Raw genomic sequence first — 12148 nt, forward strand, 5'->3', positions numbered from 1 at the left:
AGTAGAATTCTTAAGATAGACTGTAATATTACATTATCTGCTCTGGGCTGAGTGTGGTTTGGAAGATCTGGAAGGTTGCAGCATTTACAGAGATAAATGTTGGGTTTTGGTGATTTCTTTATCATTAGTTAATGTTCTTGGCCCAGAAGATCTGTGGCACTGGGTTTTTTTCCCCTGTGATGTTTAAGACATCATCAGGATATCTTTGACTGATAGTTAGCTTTTATTACCTAATTTGCTGACATTTGGTAGAAGTATTCTCTTGTCAGAGATTTAAGGTAGCTAAATAAGGAAGGCAGTTGAATAAGGAAGAGAGACAAAGTGAGCTTGGTGGAAGAATATGGGTTTTGCATGAGCCATCTTTGAAGGAGCACATACTGACCGTGAGCTCCACTGTAATGCCACTGCTTACTTTTTCAAAGAGAGGGCAGGATATTTATCTGGTGACCATTATTCAGTGAGGTTACTTTTTCTGCTACAATCCATGATTATAACAAGTATTTCTTTTCTATCCAGTGCACTGTATGTTGTGGATCTGAAGAAGTTTAGGAAAATAGCTGCTGGTGACAGACTCAGGGGACAGTACCAAGGTCTGAGTCAGGATCCTAACAGCCTTTCAAATCTTGATCAGGTAAGTGGCTATTTTTTTGGTTAACACTTTCAGTGATGGGTATGCAATATTGTGTCAGGAATTGGATTATTACTTTCCTCTCACTTCTTTCCTCCATTGGGACAGTGTTTTGTTTCTTCATGGAAGGGAATTGTGCAGTGTTTGTGTGTGTGTGTGTGTGACATTTTAATCTATCCTCAAGAGGAGACATAGTAGTGAAAAATGATGTTAGTTTGGAAGGGAGATGGAGGGAGGATGCTGCCTCTTCAAACCATTACCATATCTTTTAATTTTGCACCCAAGATATCTTTTTTTTTTTTTTTTTTTTTTTTTTTTTTTTTGCACCCAAGATATCTTGATAAATTTGTTTCTCTGTCTGCTAGGAGCTATTTGTTTCTCTTTAGGAACTAATTAGCAAAGATTCACAGTAGATATCTCCCAATCGCCCTCCCCCACCTTTTTTTAAAAAAGATTTTTATTTATTTATTTGTCAGAGAGAGAGTGTGAGTGCACAAGCAGGAGGGGTGGCAGGTAGAGGGAAGGAGAAGCACACTCTCCACTGAGGATGGAGCCTGATAGAGGACTCAATCCTAGGACTTTGGGATCATGACCTGAGCTGAAGGCAGATGCTTAACCGACTGAGTGACCCAGGCATCCCTCCCTTTTTTTTCTGTCAGAAGCCATGGTGTTTTTTAAGAAGTTTAGCCAAGACAATTTATTAATGCTAAATATTTTTTAGAGGTGAGATTATAGTTCGTTTTAGATTAGATATGTAGTTTGACATATTTTGTTTTGCTTAAGTATGCCTTAAGAATTTTTTTTTAAAGATTTTATTTATTTATTTGACAGCGAGAGAATACAAGCAGGGGGAGTAGCAGACAGAAGGAGAGGGAGAAGCAGACACCCCACAGAGCAGGTGAAGCCTGATGTGGGATTTGATCCCAGGACCCTGGGACCATGACCTGAGCTGAAGGCAGTCACTTAACCAATTGAGCCACCCAGGTGCCCCTGCCTTCAATGTTTTAAAACTGTTATTGTGATATATAGCACCCATAAAGGAAAGCATACAAAACAAAAATATACCAATATATACATATTCATATGCATCAATGAATTACCACAAAGCAAATGCCCGTACACCACCATCTAGTTCCAAGAAATAGAACATTACTAGCATCCCAGCAGCCATCTTTCTTCTCTAACAGAAGTATCCTGTATTCTAACTTTGGTGGTAATCATCTCATTGCTTTTCTTTATAGAATTACTACTGTAACATGTATTCTTAAATACTGTAGTTTAGTTTTGCCTATTTTTTTTTTCTCCCTACCTCAGTTGTATCTTAAAAACTGTACTCTTGTGTCTAATTTTTTTCGCTCAACATTATGTTTGTGCAGTCCATCCATTTTGTTGTGTGTAGTGAAACTTTTATATTTGGGTTGTTTTCCATGGATAATGGTGCTGTGATCATTCATGTAACTGTCTTGATGCACGTGTACAAGTATTTCAGTTGTGTATACAACTACTTGTGGAATTATCAAGTCATCAGATTTGTATATTTATCTTTATTAGATTTTCAAACAGTTTTCCAAAGTAGTTCTAATTTATACTCCCACCAGCCATGTAAGAGTTCCTGTTGCTCTGTGTTTTGACTAGTACTTATTGTCAGTCTGTTAATTTGGTGTACATGAACTACCCATCCTATGTGGCTTTCATTTAGAGAGTTACTACATTTACATTTTATTTTATATTTTTTATATATTTTATTTATTTTTCAGAGAGAGAGCACAAGCAGAGGGAACAGCAGGCAGAGGGAGAAGCAGGCTCTCCACTGAGCAGAGAGTCTGATGAGGGACTCAATCCTATGACTGGGATCATGACCTGAGCCTAAGGCAGACATTTAACTGACTGAGCCACCCAAGTGTCCCTACAGTTTATATAATTATTAATGAAGTAGGATTTTCAACTGCTTTTGTTTTCCCTATTATATATTTTTGAGTTATTTTCTCAGTGGTTGTCCTGATGATTATCATTAAAACACTCTAACTTATTATAGTTTGGTTTGGGTTTACTAAGAACTTAATTTCAGAAGCATACAAAAACTTTTTTCCTATATAGCTGTGTTCTCCTTCTTCCCATATTTTTACTATAATACAGTTTGTATGATACATTGTATATGTACTGTATAATACATTATATACCCAGCAACACAGATTTATAATTACTGCTGTTTGTAATTGTTTTCAAACCAGGGGAAAAAGGTGTTCTAAATAAGAAATACACTGATATTATCTTATATATTTACCTACATACCTTTACTGGTGCTTTTTATTTTTTCATGTAGATTTGAGTTCTGTCTAATGTCCTTTTCATTTCAGTCATTGGACTCCCTTTAGTATTTCTTAATAGGATGGCTCTGGAGTAGACTCTTGGAAATGTGTAATTTTCTCCTTTGGTGGTTTTTGTTGGGTAGTTTTGCTGGATATAAAATTCTTGCTTGACATTTTTTTTCCCTTCTCATATTTTTATTTGATTATATTGTCCCATAGACTGTTAGCCTCCATGTTTTGTGATAAGAAATGAGCTGTTAATCTTGAGAATCCCTTACCTGACAAGTACTATCTCCAGTCTTTTCTTTTGATACTTTGGTTATGAGGTAGCTAGGTTGGGTCTCTTTTGAATTAATCCTACTTGGAGGTCATTGAGCTTCTTGAATGTGTAGATTTATGGTTTTCACCAGATTTGGGAAGTTTTATTTCTTTAAGTATTATTCTTGCCTCTTTTTCTCTCCTCTTCGGACTCCCATTGAATGTGTTCATATATTTGATGGTTTCCCAGAGTTCTCTGAACTCTTTTTATTTTTCTTCATTCTTTTTTCTGCTCTTGGAAAATCTTAAGACTGGGAGAGCTCAGTTGATTTATCTTCAGTTGACCTGATTATCTTTTCTGCTGCTCAAATCTGGTTAAACCCATCTAGTGAATTTTCATTAAAATTATTGTGTTTTTCAACAGTAGATTTTGTTTGTTTTTTTTTGTATAGTGTGTATCTCTTTATTTTCTAATTTTTGAAACATCATTCTCATCCTTTCTTTTAGTTCTGTTAGACTTGGTTTCCTTTGTTCCTATTTGAACATATTTAAGATATCTGCTATTAAGTCCTTGTGTTGTAAATCCAATGTCTAGGCCTCCAAAAGTATAGTTTCTATTAATTACTTTTTACCCCTGTATATGGATTTTGTATATTTGGTATTTTGTATGTCTCTTCATTTTTGTTGAAAATTGAAATTTTAAGTAATATAGTGTGGCAATTCTGGATATCAGACTTTCTCCCCTCCCCAGGGTTTATTGTTGCTGCTTATTGCAGTAGTAGTTGTTTGTTTGTTTTTGAACTTTTTTTTAATTTAATTTTTTTTCAGTGTTTCAAAATTCATTATTTATGCACTACACCCAGTACTCCATGCAATATGTGACCTCCTCAATACCCACCACCAGGTTCACCCAACCCCCTACCTCCCTCCCCTCCAAAACCTTCAGTTTGTTTTTCAGAGTCCACAGTCTCTCATGGTTGGTCTCCCCCTTCAATTTCCCCCAACTCACTTCCCTTCTTCAGCTCCCAGTGTCCTCCATGTTATTCCTTATGCTCCACAAGTAAGTGAAACCGTATGATAATAGACTCTCTCTGCTTGGCTTATTTCACTCAGCATAATCTCCTCCAGTCCCATCCATGTTGATACAAAAGTTGGGTATTCATATTTTCTGATGAAGGCATAATACTCCATTTTATATATGGACCATATCTTCTTTACCCATTCGTTTGTTGAAGGGCATCTTGGCTCTTTCCACAGTTTGGTGACTGTGGCCATTTCTGCTATGAACATTGGGGTACAGATGTCTCTACTTTTTACTACATCTGTATCTTTGGAGTAAATACCCAGTAGTGCAATTGCAGAGTCATAGGGTAGCTCTATTTTTCATTTCTTGAGGAATCCTCACACTGTTTTCCAAAGTGGCTGCACCAACGTACATTCCCACCAACAGTGTAAGAGGGTTGCCCTTTCTCCACATCCTCTCCAGCACTTGTTGTTTTACTATCTTGTTAATTTTGGCCATTCTAACTGGTGTGAGGTGGTATCTCAATGTGGTTTTGATTTGAATTTCCCTGATGGCTAATGACGATGAACATTTTTTCATGTGTCTGTTAGCCACTTGTATGTCTTCTTTGGAGAAGTGTCTGTTCATGCCTTCTGCCCATGTTTTTGAACTTCTTAAATCAGTTTTGTGAGGTCTACATTTTTGATCTGCCTGATTAGCTTAGTGATCAGCGAAAAGTGGACGGAAATTTCCTTAAGTATTCAGAACCACTAAGACTTCCATTCTTTGCCCACGGCCTCTGGGTGCATGTTGGAACCATTTTCAACAGTAAGCCAGGCAGTTTACAACTCTAACTTCTTTGTTGCATAGAGCCATAGATCAACTGGAGATGAGAGCTTTATTAGGTTTTTCTTCCTTATGCATATACCACTAAGCATGCTCAGAGCCTTATACATGTGCATGGCCTTCTCTTTTCCCAGGAATATATCTTTTCTTTTCAAAGTCTCCTATGGATAGCTCATTCTTTTGTTTCTCCTCTTAAGAATTTTGCTTACTGGGACTCCTGGGTGGCTCAGTCATTTAAGCATCTGCCTTCACCTCAGGTCATGATCCCAAGGTCCTGGGATCGAGTCCCCCATCAGACTCCTTGCTCAGTGGGGAGTGTGCTTCTCCCTCTGTCTGCCTGCCATACCCCCTGCTTGGGCTTTCATGCTCTTTTGCTCTCTTTCTCTCTGACAAGTAAATAAATAAAATTGTTGAAAAAAAAAAAAGAATTTTGTGTAGTATATTCTTTGCTTCACTTCATATAGCCTCTGAAAGCTTAATACAATCCTTAGGTGCTACAAAGGAGAAGCTTTTTATCACTGGGTTACATTCAACTGAGACTGAATAGAAACGGGCCTATATAGTACAGTCTTCAAATAATGGCTCTGCTTTGGGAATAAAGCTTGAAAGATCTTCAGCTTTGTTCTCCTTCTGCCAGTAAGGGAGTGCAGGCCTTTATTTTTTGAGGCTGATGGAGACCAGGGAGAATAGGAATAGAGTAAGTTCAGATGCCTCAAAATTCATGGTTATCAATATCCAAGCATTTTTTTGTTGACTTTTAGTTGCTCCTTAGGTTGCTGCAAACCAATGGTTAATTTTCAGAGTTCTGAAAAAAGTTGATTCTGTTTTTGTCATGTTTTTGACTGCTTTTTTGGAGAGGTGAATTTTCAGAACTCGTTACTCTACCATTTTTGCTGATGTTGTTCCTCATTGTGGTTTTATTTTTTGCATTTCCATTATTAATATAATGAAATTGAGTGCCATTTAGTGTGTTTATGGCCATTTAGGTATTCTCTTTTGTGATATGCTTATTTAAGTATTTGGGTTCTTTGGGATTTTTTTTTAAATTTCTTTTAAGTGGAACAGTATTCATTGTTTTTCCAGCACACCCAGTGCTCCATGCAATACATGCCCTCCTTAATTCCTTAATACCCACCACCTGGATCCCCCAACCTCCCGCCCCCCCCCCCCCTTAAAAACCCTCAGGTTGTTTTTCAGAGTCCATAGTCTCTCATGGGATTTTTTCATTTTTCTTCTTCTTTTTTTTTTAATCTTTATGATTCACTGTAATTTATTATGAAGTTGAATTTGCATCCTTATCCAAACATGAGGGAAACTCCTGTCCAAAACTGTAAATGTTTTTTGGTTGCCTTTTTTTTTTTTTAATTATTTATTTATTTTTTTAAATTTTTTTTTTTTTTTTAATAAACATGTATTTTTATCCCCAGGGGTACAGGTCTGTGAATTGCCAGGTTTACACACTTCACAGCACTCACCAAAGCACATACCCTCCCCAAAGTCCATAACCCCATCCCCCCTTCTCCCAACCCCCCTCCCCCCAGCAACCCTCAGTTTGTTTTGTAAGATTAAGAGTCATTTATGGTTTGTCTCCCTCCCAATCCCATCTTGTTTCATTGATTCTTCTCCTACCCACTTAAGCCCCCATGTTGCATCACCACTTCCTCATATCAGGGAGATCATATGATAGTTGTCTTTCTCTGCTTGACTTATTTCGCTAAGCATGATACGCTCTAGTTCCATCCATGTTGTCGCAAATGGCAAGATTTCATTTCTATTGATGGCTGCATAGTATTCCATTGTGTATATATACCACACCTTCTTGATCCATTCATCTGTTGGTGGACATCTAGGTTCTTTTCATAGTTTGGCTATTGTGGACATTGCTGCTATAAACATTCGGGTGCACGTACCCCTTTGGACCAATACGTTTGTATCTTTAGGGTAAATACCCAGTAGTGCAATTGCTGGGTCATAGGGCAGTTCTATTTTCAACATTTTGAGGAACCTCCATGCTATTTTCCAGAGTGGCTGCACCAGCTTGCATTCCCACCAACAGTGTAGGAGGGTTCCCCTTTCTCCGCATCCTCGCCAGCATCTGTCATTTCCTGACTTGTTAATTTTAGCCATTCTGACTGGCGTGAGGTGGTGTCTCATTGTGGTTTTGATTTGTATTTCCCTGATGCCGAATGATATGGAGCACATTTTCATGTGTCTGTTGGCCATATGGATGTCTTCTTTGCAGAAATGTCTGTTCATGTCTTCTGCCCATTTCTTGATTGGATTATTTGTTCTTTGGGTGTTGAGTTTGCTAAGTTCTTTATAGATTTTGGACACTAGTCCTTTATCTGATATGTCGTTTGCAAATATCTTCTCCCATTCTGTCAGTTGTCTTTTGATTTTGTTAACTGTTTCCTTTGCTGTGCAAAAGCTTTTGATCTTGATGAAATCCCAATCGTTCATTTTTGCCCTTGCTTCCCTTGCCTTTGGCGATGTTCCTAGGAAGATGTTGCTGCAGCTGAGGTCGAAGAGGTTGTTGCCTGTGTTCTCCTCAAGGATTTTGATGGATTCCTTTAGCACATTGAGGTCCTTCATCCATTTTGAGTCTATTTTCGTGTGTGGTGTAAGGAAATGGTCCAATTTCATTTTTCTGCATGTGGCTGTCCAATTTTAACAACACCATTTATTGAAGAGGCTGTCTTTTTTCAATTGGACATTCTTTCCTGCTTTGTCGAAGATTAGTTGACCATAGGAGTTGAGGGTCTATTTCTTGGCTCTCTATTCTGTTCCATTGATCAATGTGTCTGTTTTTGTGCCAGTACCATGCTGTCTTGTTGATGACAGCTTTGTAATATAGCTTGAAGTCCAGAATTGTGATGCCACCAACTTTGGCTTTCTTTTTCAATATCCCTTTGGCTATTCGAGGTGTTTTCTGGTTCCATATAAATTTTAGAATTATTTGTTCCATTTCTTTGAAAAAGATGGATGGTACTTTGATAGGAATTGCATTAAATGTGTAGATTGCTTTAGGTAGCATAGACATTTTCACAATATTTATTCTTCCAATCCAGGAGCATGGAACATTTTCCCATTTCTTTGTGTCTTCCTCAATTTCTTTCATGAGTACTTTATAGTTTTCTGAGTATAGATTCTGTGCCTCTTTGGTTAGGTTTGTTCCTAGGTATCTTATGGTTTTGGGTGCAATTGTAAATGGGATGGACTCCTTAATTTCTCTTTCTTCTGTCTTGTTGTTGGTGTAGAGAAATGCAACTGATTTCTGTGCATTGATTTTATATCCTGACACTTTACTGAATTCCTGTATAAGTTCTAGCAGTTTTGGAGTGGAGTCTTTTGGGTTTTCCACATATAGTATCATATTATCTGCGAAGAGTGATAATTTGACTTCTTTGTTGCCGATTTGGATGCCTTTAATTTCCTTTTGTTGTCTGATTGCTGAGGCTAGGACCTCTAGTACTATGTTGAATAGCAGTGGTGATAATGGACATCCCTGCTGTGTTCCAGACCTTAGCGGAAAAGCTTTCAGTTTTTCTCCATTGAGAATGATATTTGCGGTGGGTTTTTCATAGATGGCTTTGATGATATTGAGGTATGTGCCCTCTATCCCTACACTTTGAAGAGTTTTGATCAGGAAGGGATGCTGTACTTTGCCAAATGCTTTTCCAGCATCTATTGAGAGTATCATATGGTTCTTGTTCTTTCTTTTATTGATGTGTTGTATCACATCGACTGATTTGCGGATGTTGAACCAACCTTGCAGCCCTGGAATAAATCCCACTTGGTCGTGGTGAATAATCCTTTTAATGTACTGTTGAATCCTATTGGCTAGTATTTTGGTGAGAATTTTCGCATCTGTGTTCATCAAGGATATTGGTCTATAGCTCTCTTTTTTGATGGGATCCTTGTCTGGTTTTGGGATCAAGGTGATGCTGGCCTCATAAAATGAGTTTGGAAGTTTTCCTTCCATTTCTATTCTTTGGAACAGTTTCAGGAGAATAGGAATTAGTTCTTCTTTATTTTTTTTATTTTTTATTTTTTTTTAAAGATTTATTTATTTGACAGAGAGAAATCACAAGTAGACAGAGAGGCAGCCAGAGAGAGAGAGAGAGGGTGAAGCAGGCTCCCCGCTGAGCAGAGAGCCCGATGCGGGACTCGATCCCAAGACCCTGAGATCATGACCTGAGCCGAAGGCAGCGGCTTAATCCACTGAGCCACCCAGGCGCCCCAAGAATTAGTTCTTCTTTAAATGTTTGGTAGAAATCCCCCGGGAAGCCGTCTGGCCCTGGGCTTTTGTTTGTTTGGAGATTTTTAATGACTGTTTCAATCTCCTTCCTGGTTATGGGTCTGTTCAGGCTTTCTACGTCTTCCTGGTTCAGTTGTGGTAGTTTATATGTTTCTAGGAATCATCCATTTCTTCCAGATTGTCAAATTTGTTGGTGTAGAGTTGCTCATAGTATGTTCTTATAATAGTTTGTATTTCTTTGGTGTAGTTGTGATCTCTCCTCTTTCATTCATGATTTTATTTATTTGGGTCCTTTCTCTTTTCTTTTTGATAAGTTGTGCCAGGGGTTTATCAATTTTATTAATTCTTTCAAAGAACCAGCTCCTGATTTCATTGATTTGCTCTATTGTCTTTTTGGTTTCTATTTCATTGATTTCTGCTCTGATTTTTATGATTTCTCTTCTCCTGCTGGGCTTAGGGTTTCTTTCTTGTTCGTTCTCCAGCTCCTTTAGGTGTAGGGTTAGGTTGTGTACCTGAGACCTTTCTTGTTTCTTGAGGAAGGCTTGTACCGCTATATATTTTCCTCTCAGGACTGCCTTTGTTGTGTCCCACAGATTTTGAACCGTTGTATTTTCATTATCATTTGTTTCCATGATTTTTTTCAATTCTTCTTTAATTTCCCGGTTGACCCATTCATACTTTAGAAGGGTGCTGTTTAGTCCCCATGTATTTGGGTTCTTTCCAAACTTCCTCTTGTGGTTGAGTTCTAGCTTCAGAGCATTGTGGTCTGAAAATATGCAGGGAATGATGCCAATATTTTGATACCGGTTGAGTCCTGATTTAGGACCGAGGATGTGATCTATTCTGGAGAATGTTCCATGCGCACTAGAGAAGAATGTGTATTCTGTTGCTTTGGGATGAAATGTTCTGAATATATCTGTGATGTCCATCTGGTCCAGTGTGTCGTTTAAGGCCTTTATTTTCTTGCTGATCTTTTGCTTGGATGATCTGTCCATTTCAGTGAGGGGAGTGTTAAAGTCCCCTATTATGATTGTATTATTGTTGATGTGTTTCTTTGATTTTTGTTATTAATTGGTTTATATAGTTGGCTGCTCCCACGTTGGGGGCATAGATATTTAAAATTGTTAGATCTTCTTGTTGGACAGACCCTTTGAGTATGATATAGTGTCCTTCCTCATCTCTTATTATAGTCTTTGGCTTAAAATCTAATTGATCTGATATAAGGATTGCCAGTCCTGCTTTCTTCTGATGTCCATTAGCATGATAAATCCTTTTCCACCCCCTCACTTTAAATCTGGAGGTGTCTTCGGGCTTAAAATGAGTTTCTTGGAGGCAAAATATAGATGGGTTTTGTTTTTTTATGCATTCTGATACCCTGTGTCTTTTGATTGGGGCATTTAGCCCATTAACATTCAGGGTAACTATTGAGAGATATGAATTTAGTGCCATTGTATTGCCTGTAAGGTGACTGTTACTGTATATTGTCTCTGTTCCTTACTGATCTACCACTTGTAGGCTCTCTCTTTGCTTAGAGGACCCCTTTCAATATTTCCTGTAGAGGTGGTTTGGTGTTTGCAAATTCTTTCAGTTTTTGTTTGTCCTGGAAGCTTTTAATCTCTCCTTCTATTTTCAGTGATAGCCTAGGTGGATATAGTATTCTTGGCTGCATGTTTTTCTCGTTTAGTGCTCTGAAAATATCATGCCAGCTCTTTCTGGCCTGCCAGGTCTCTGTGGATAAGTCAGCTGCCAATCTAAGATTTTTACCATTGTATGTTACAGACCTCTTTTCCCGGGCTGCTTTCAGGATTTTCTCTTTGTCACTAAGTCTTGTAAATTTTACTGTAAGGTGACGGGGTGTGGGCCTATTCTTATTGATTTTGAGTGGCGTTCTCTGAACCTCCTGAATTTTGCTGCTCATTTCCTTTGCCATATTGGGGAATTTCTCCCCAATAATTCTCTCCAGTATACCTTCTGCTCCCCTCTCTCTTTCTTCTTCTTCTGGAATCCCAATTATTCTAATGTTGTTTTGTCTTATGGTGTCACTTATCTCTCGAATTCTCCACTCGTGGTCCAGTGGCTGTTTGTCCCTCTTTTGCTCAGCTTCTTATTCTCTGTCATTTGGTCTTCTATATCACTAATTCTTTCTTCTGCCTCATTTATCCTGGCAGTGAGAGCCTCCATTTTTGATTGCACCTCATTAATAGCTTTTTTGATTTCAACTTGGTTAGATTTTAGTTCTTTTATTTCTCCAGAAAGTGCTTTTATATCTCCCGAGAGGGTTTCTCTAATATCTTCCATGCCTTTTTTGAGCCCGGCTAGAACCTTGAGAATTGTCATTCTGAACTCTAGATCTGACATATTACTGATGTCTGTATTGATTAGGTCCCTAGCCTTCGGTACTGCCTCTTGTTCTTTTTTCTGTGGTGAATTTTTCCGCCTTGTCATTTTGTCCAGATAAGAGTATATGAAAGAGCAAGTAAAATAGTAAAAGTGTGGTAACAACCCCAGGAAAATATGGTTTAAGCAAATCAGAAGAGATCCCAAATTGTGAGGGGAGAGAAAGGGGATAAAAAGAGGTTCAAAAAGAAAGAAAGAAAAAAAAAAAAGAAAAGAATTTAAAAAAGGAAAACAAATAATGAAAAATATAAAAAGGAAAAAATATATATTAGATAAACTAGTTAAAAAACTTTAAAAAAGAAAAGGGTAAAAGTTTAAAGAAATATTAGCAGAAGAAGAGAAAAAAAATGAAAAAGAAAAAAATTAAATTAACTGTAAGACTAAAAAAATCACAGGGAAAAAAAAAAAAGAAAAGAAAAGAAAAAAAAATTCACAGGGAGAAAGCCATG

At 37.7% G+C, this 12148-nt stretch overlaps 1 protein-coding gene across 2 annotated transcripts in view; it reads left to right on the plus strand.

Moving 5' to 3' along the window:
- The window catches only part of UGGT1 (UDP-glucose glycoprotein glucosyltransferase 1), a 127608-nt gene that overhangs the window by 101529 nt on the left and 13931 nt on the right, over positions 1-12148 (plus strand). For both annotated transcript variants that reach the window (XM_059166539.1, XM_059166540.1), the window contains one exon: positions 517-631. In XM_059166539.1, the coding sequence (XP_059022522.1) occupies positions 517-631 (115 nt within the window). The remainder of the gene's footprint in view (positions 1-516; positions 632-12148) is intronic.

This window comes from Mustela lutreola, chromosome 3, assembly GCF_030435805.1.
Source record: "Mustela lutreola isolate mMusLut2 chromosome 3, mMusLut2.pri, whole genome shotgun sequence".
Lineage (NCBI taxonomy): Eukaryota > Metazoa > Chordata > Mammalia > Carnivora > Mustelidae > Mustela > Mustela lutreola.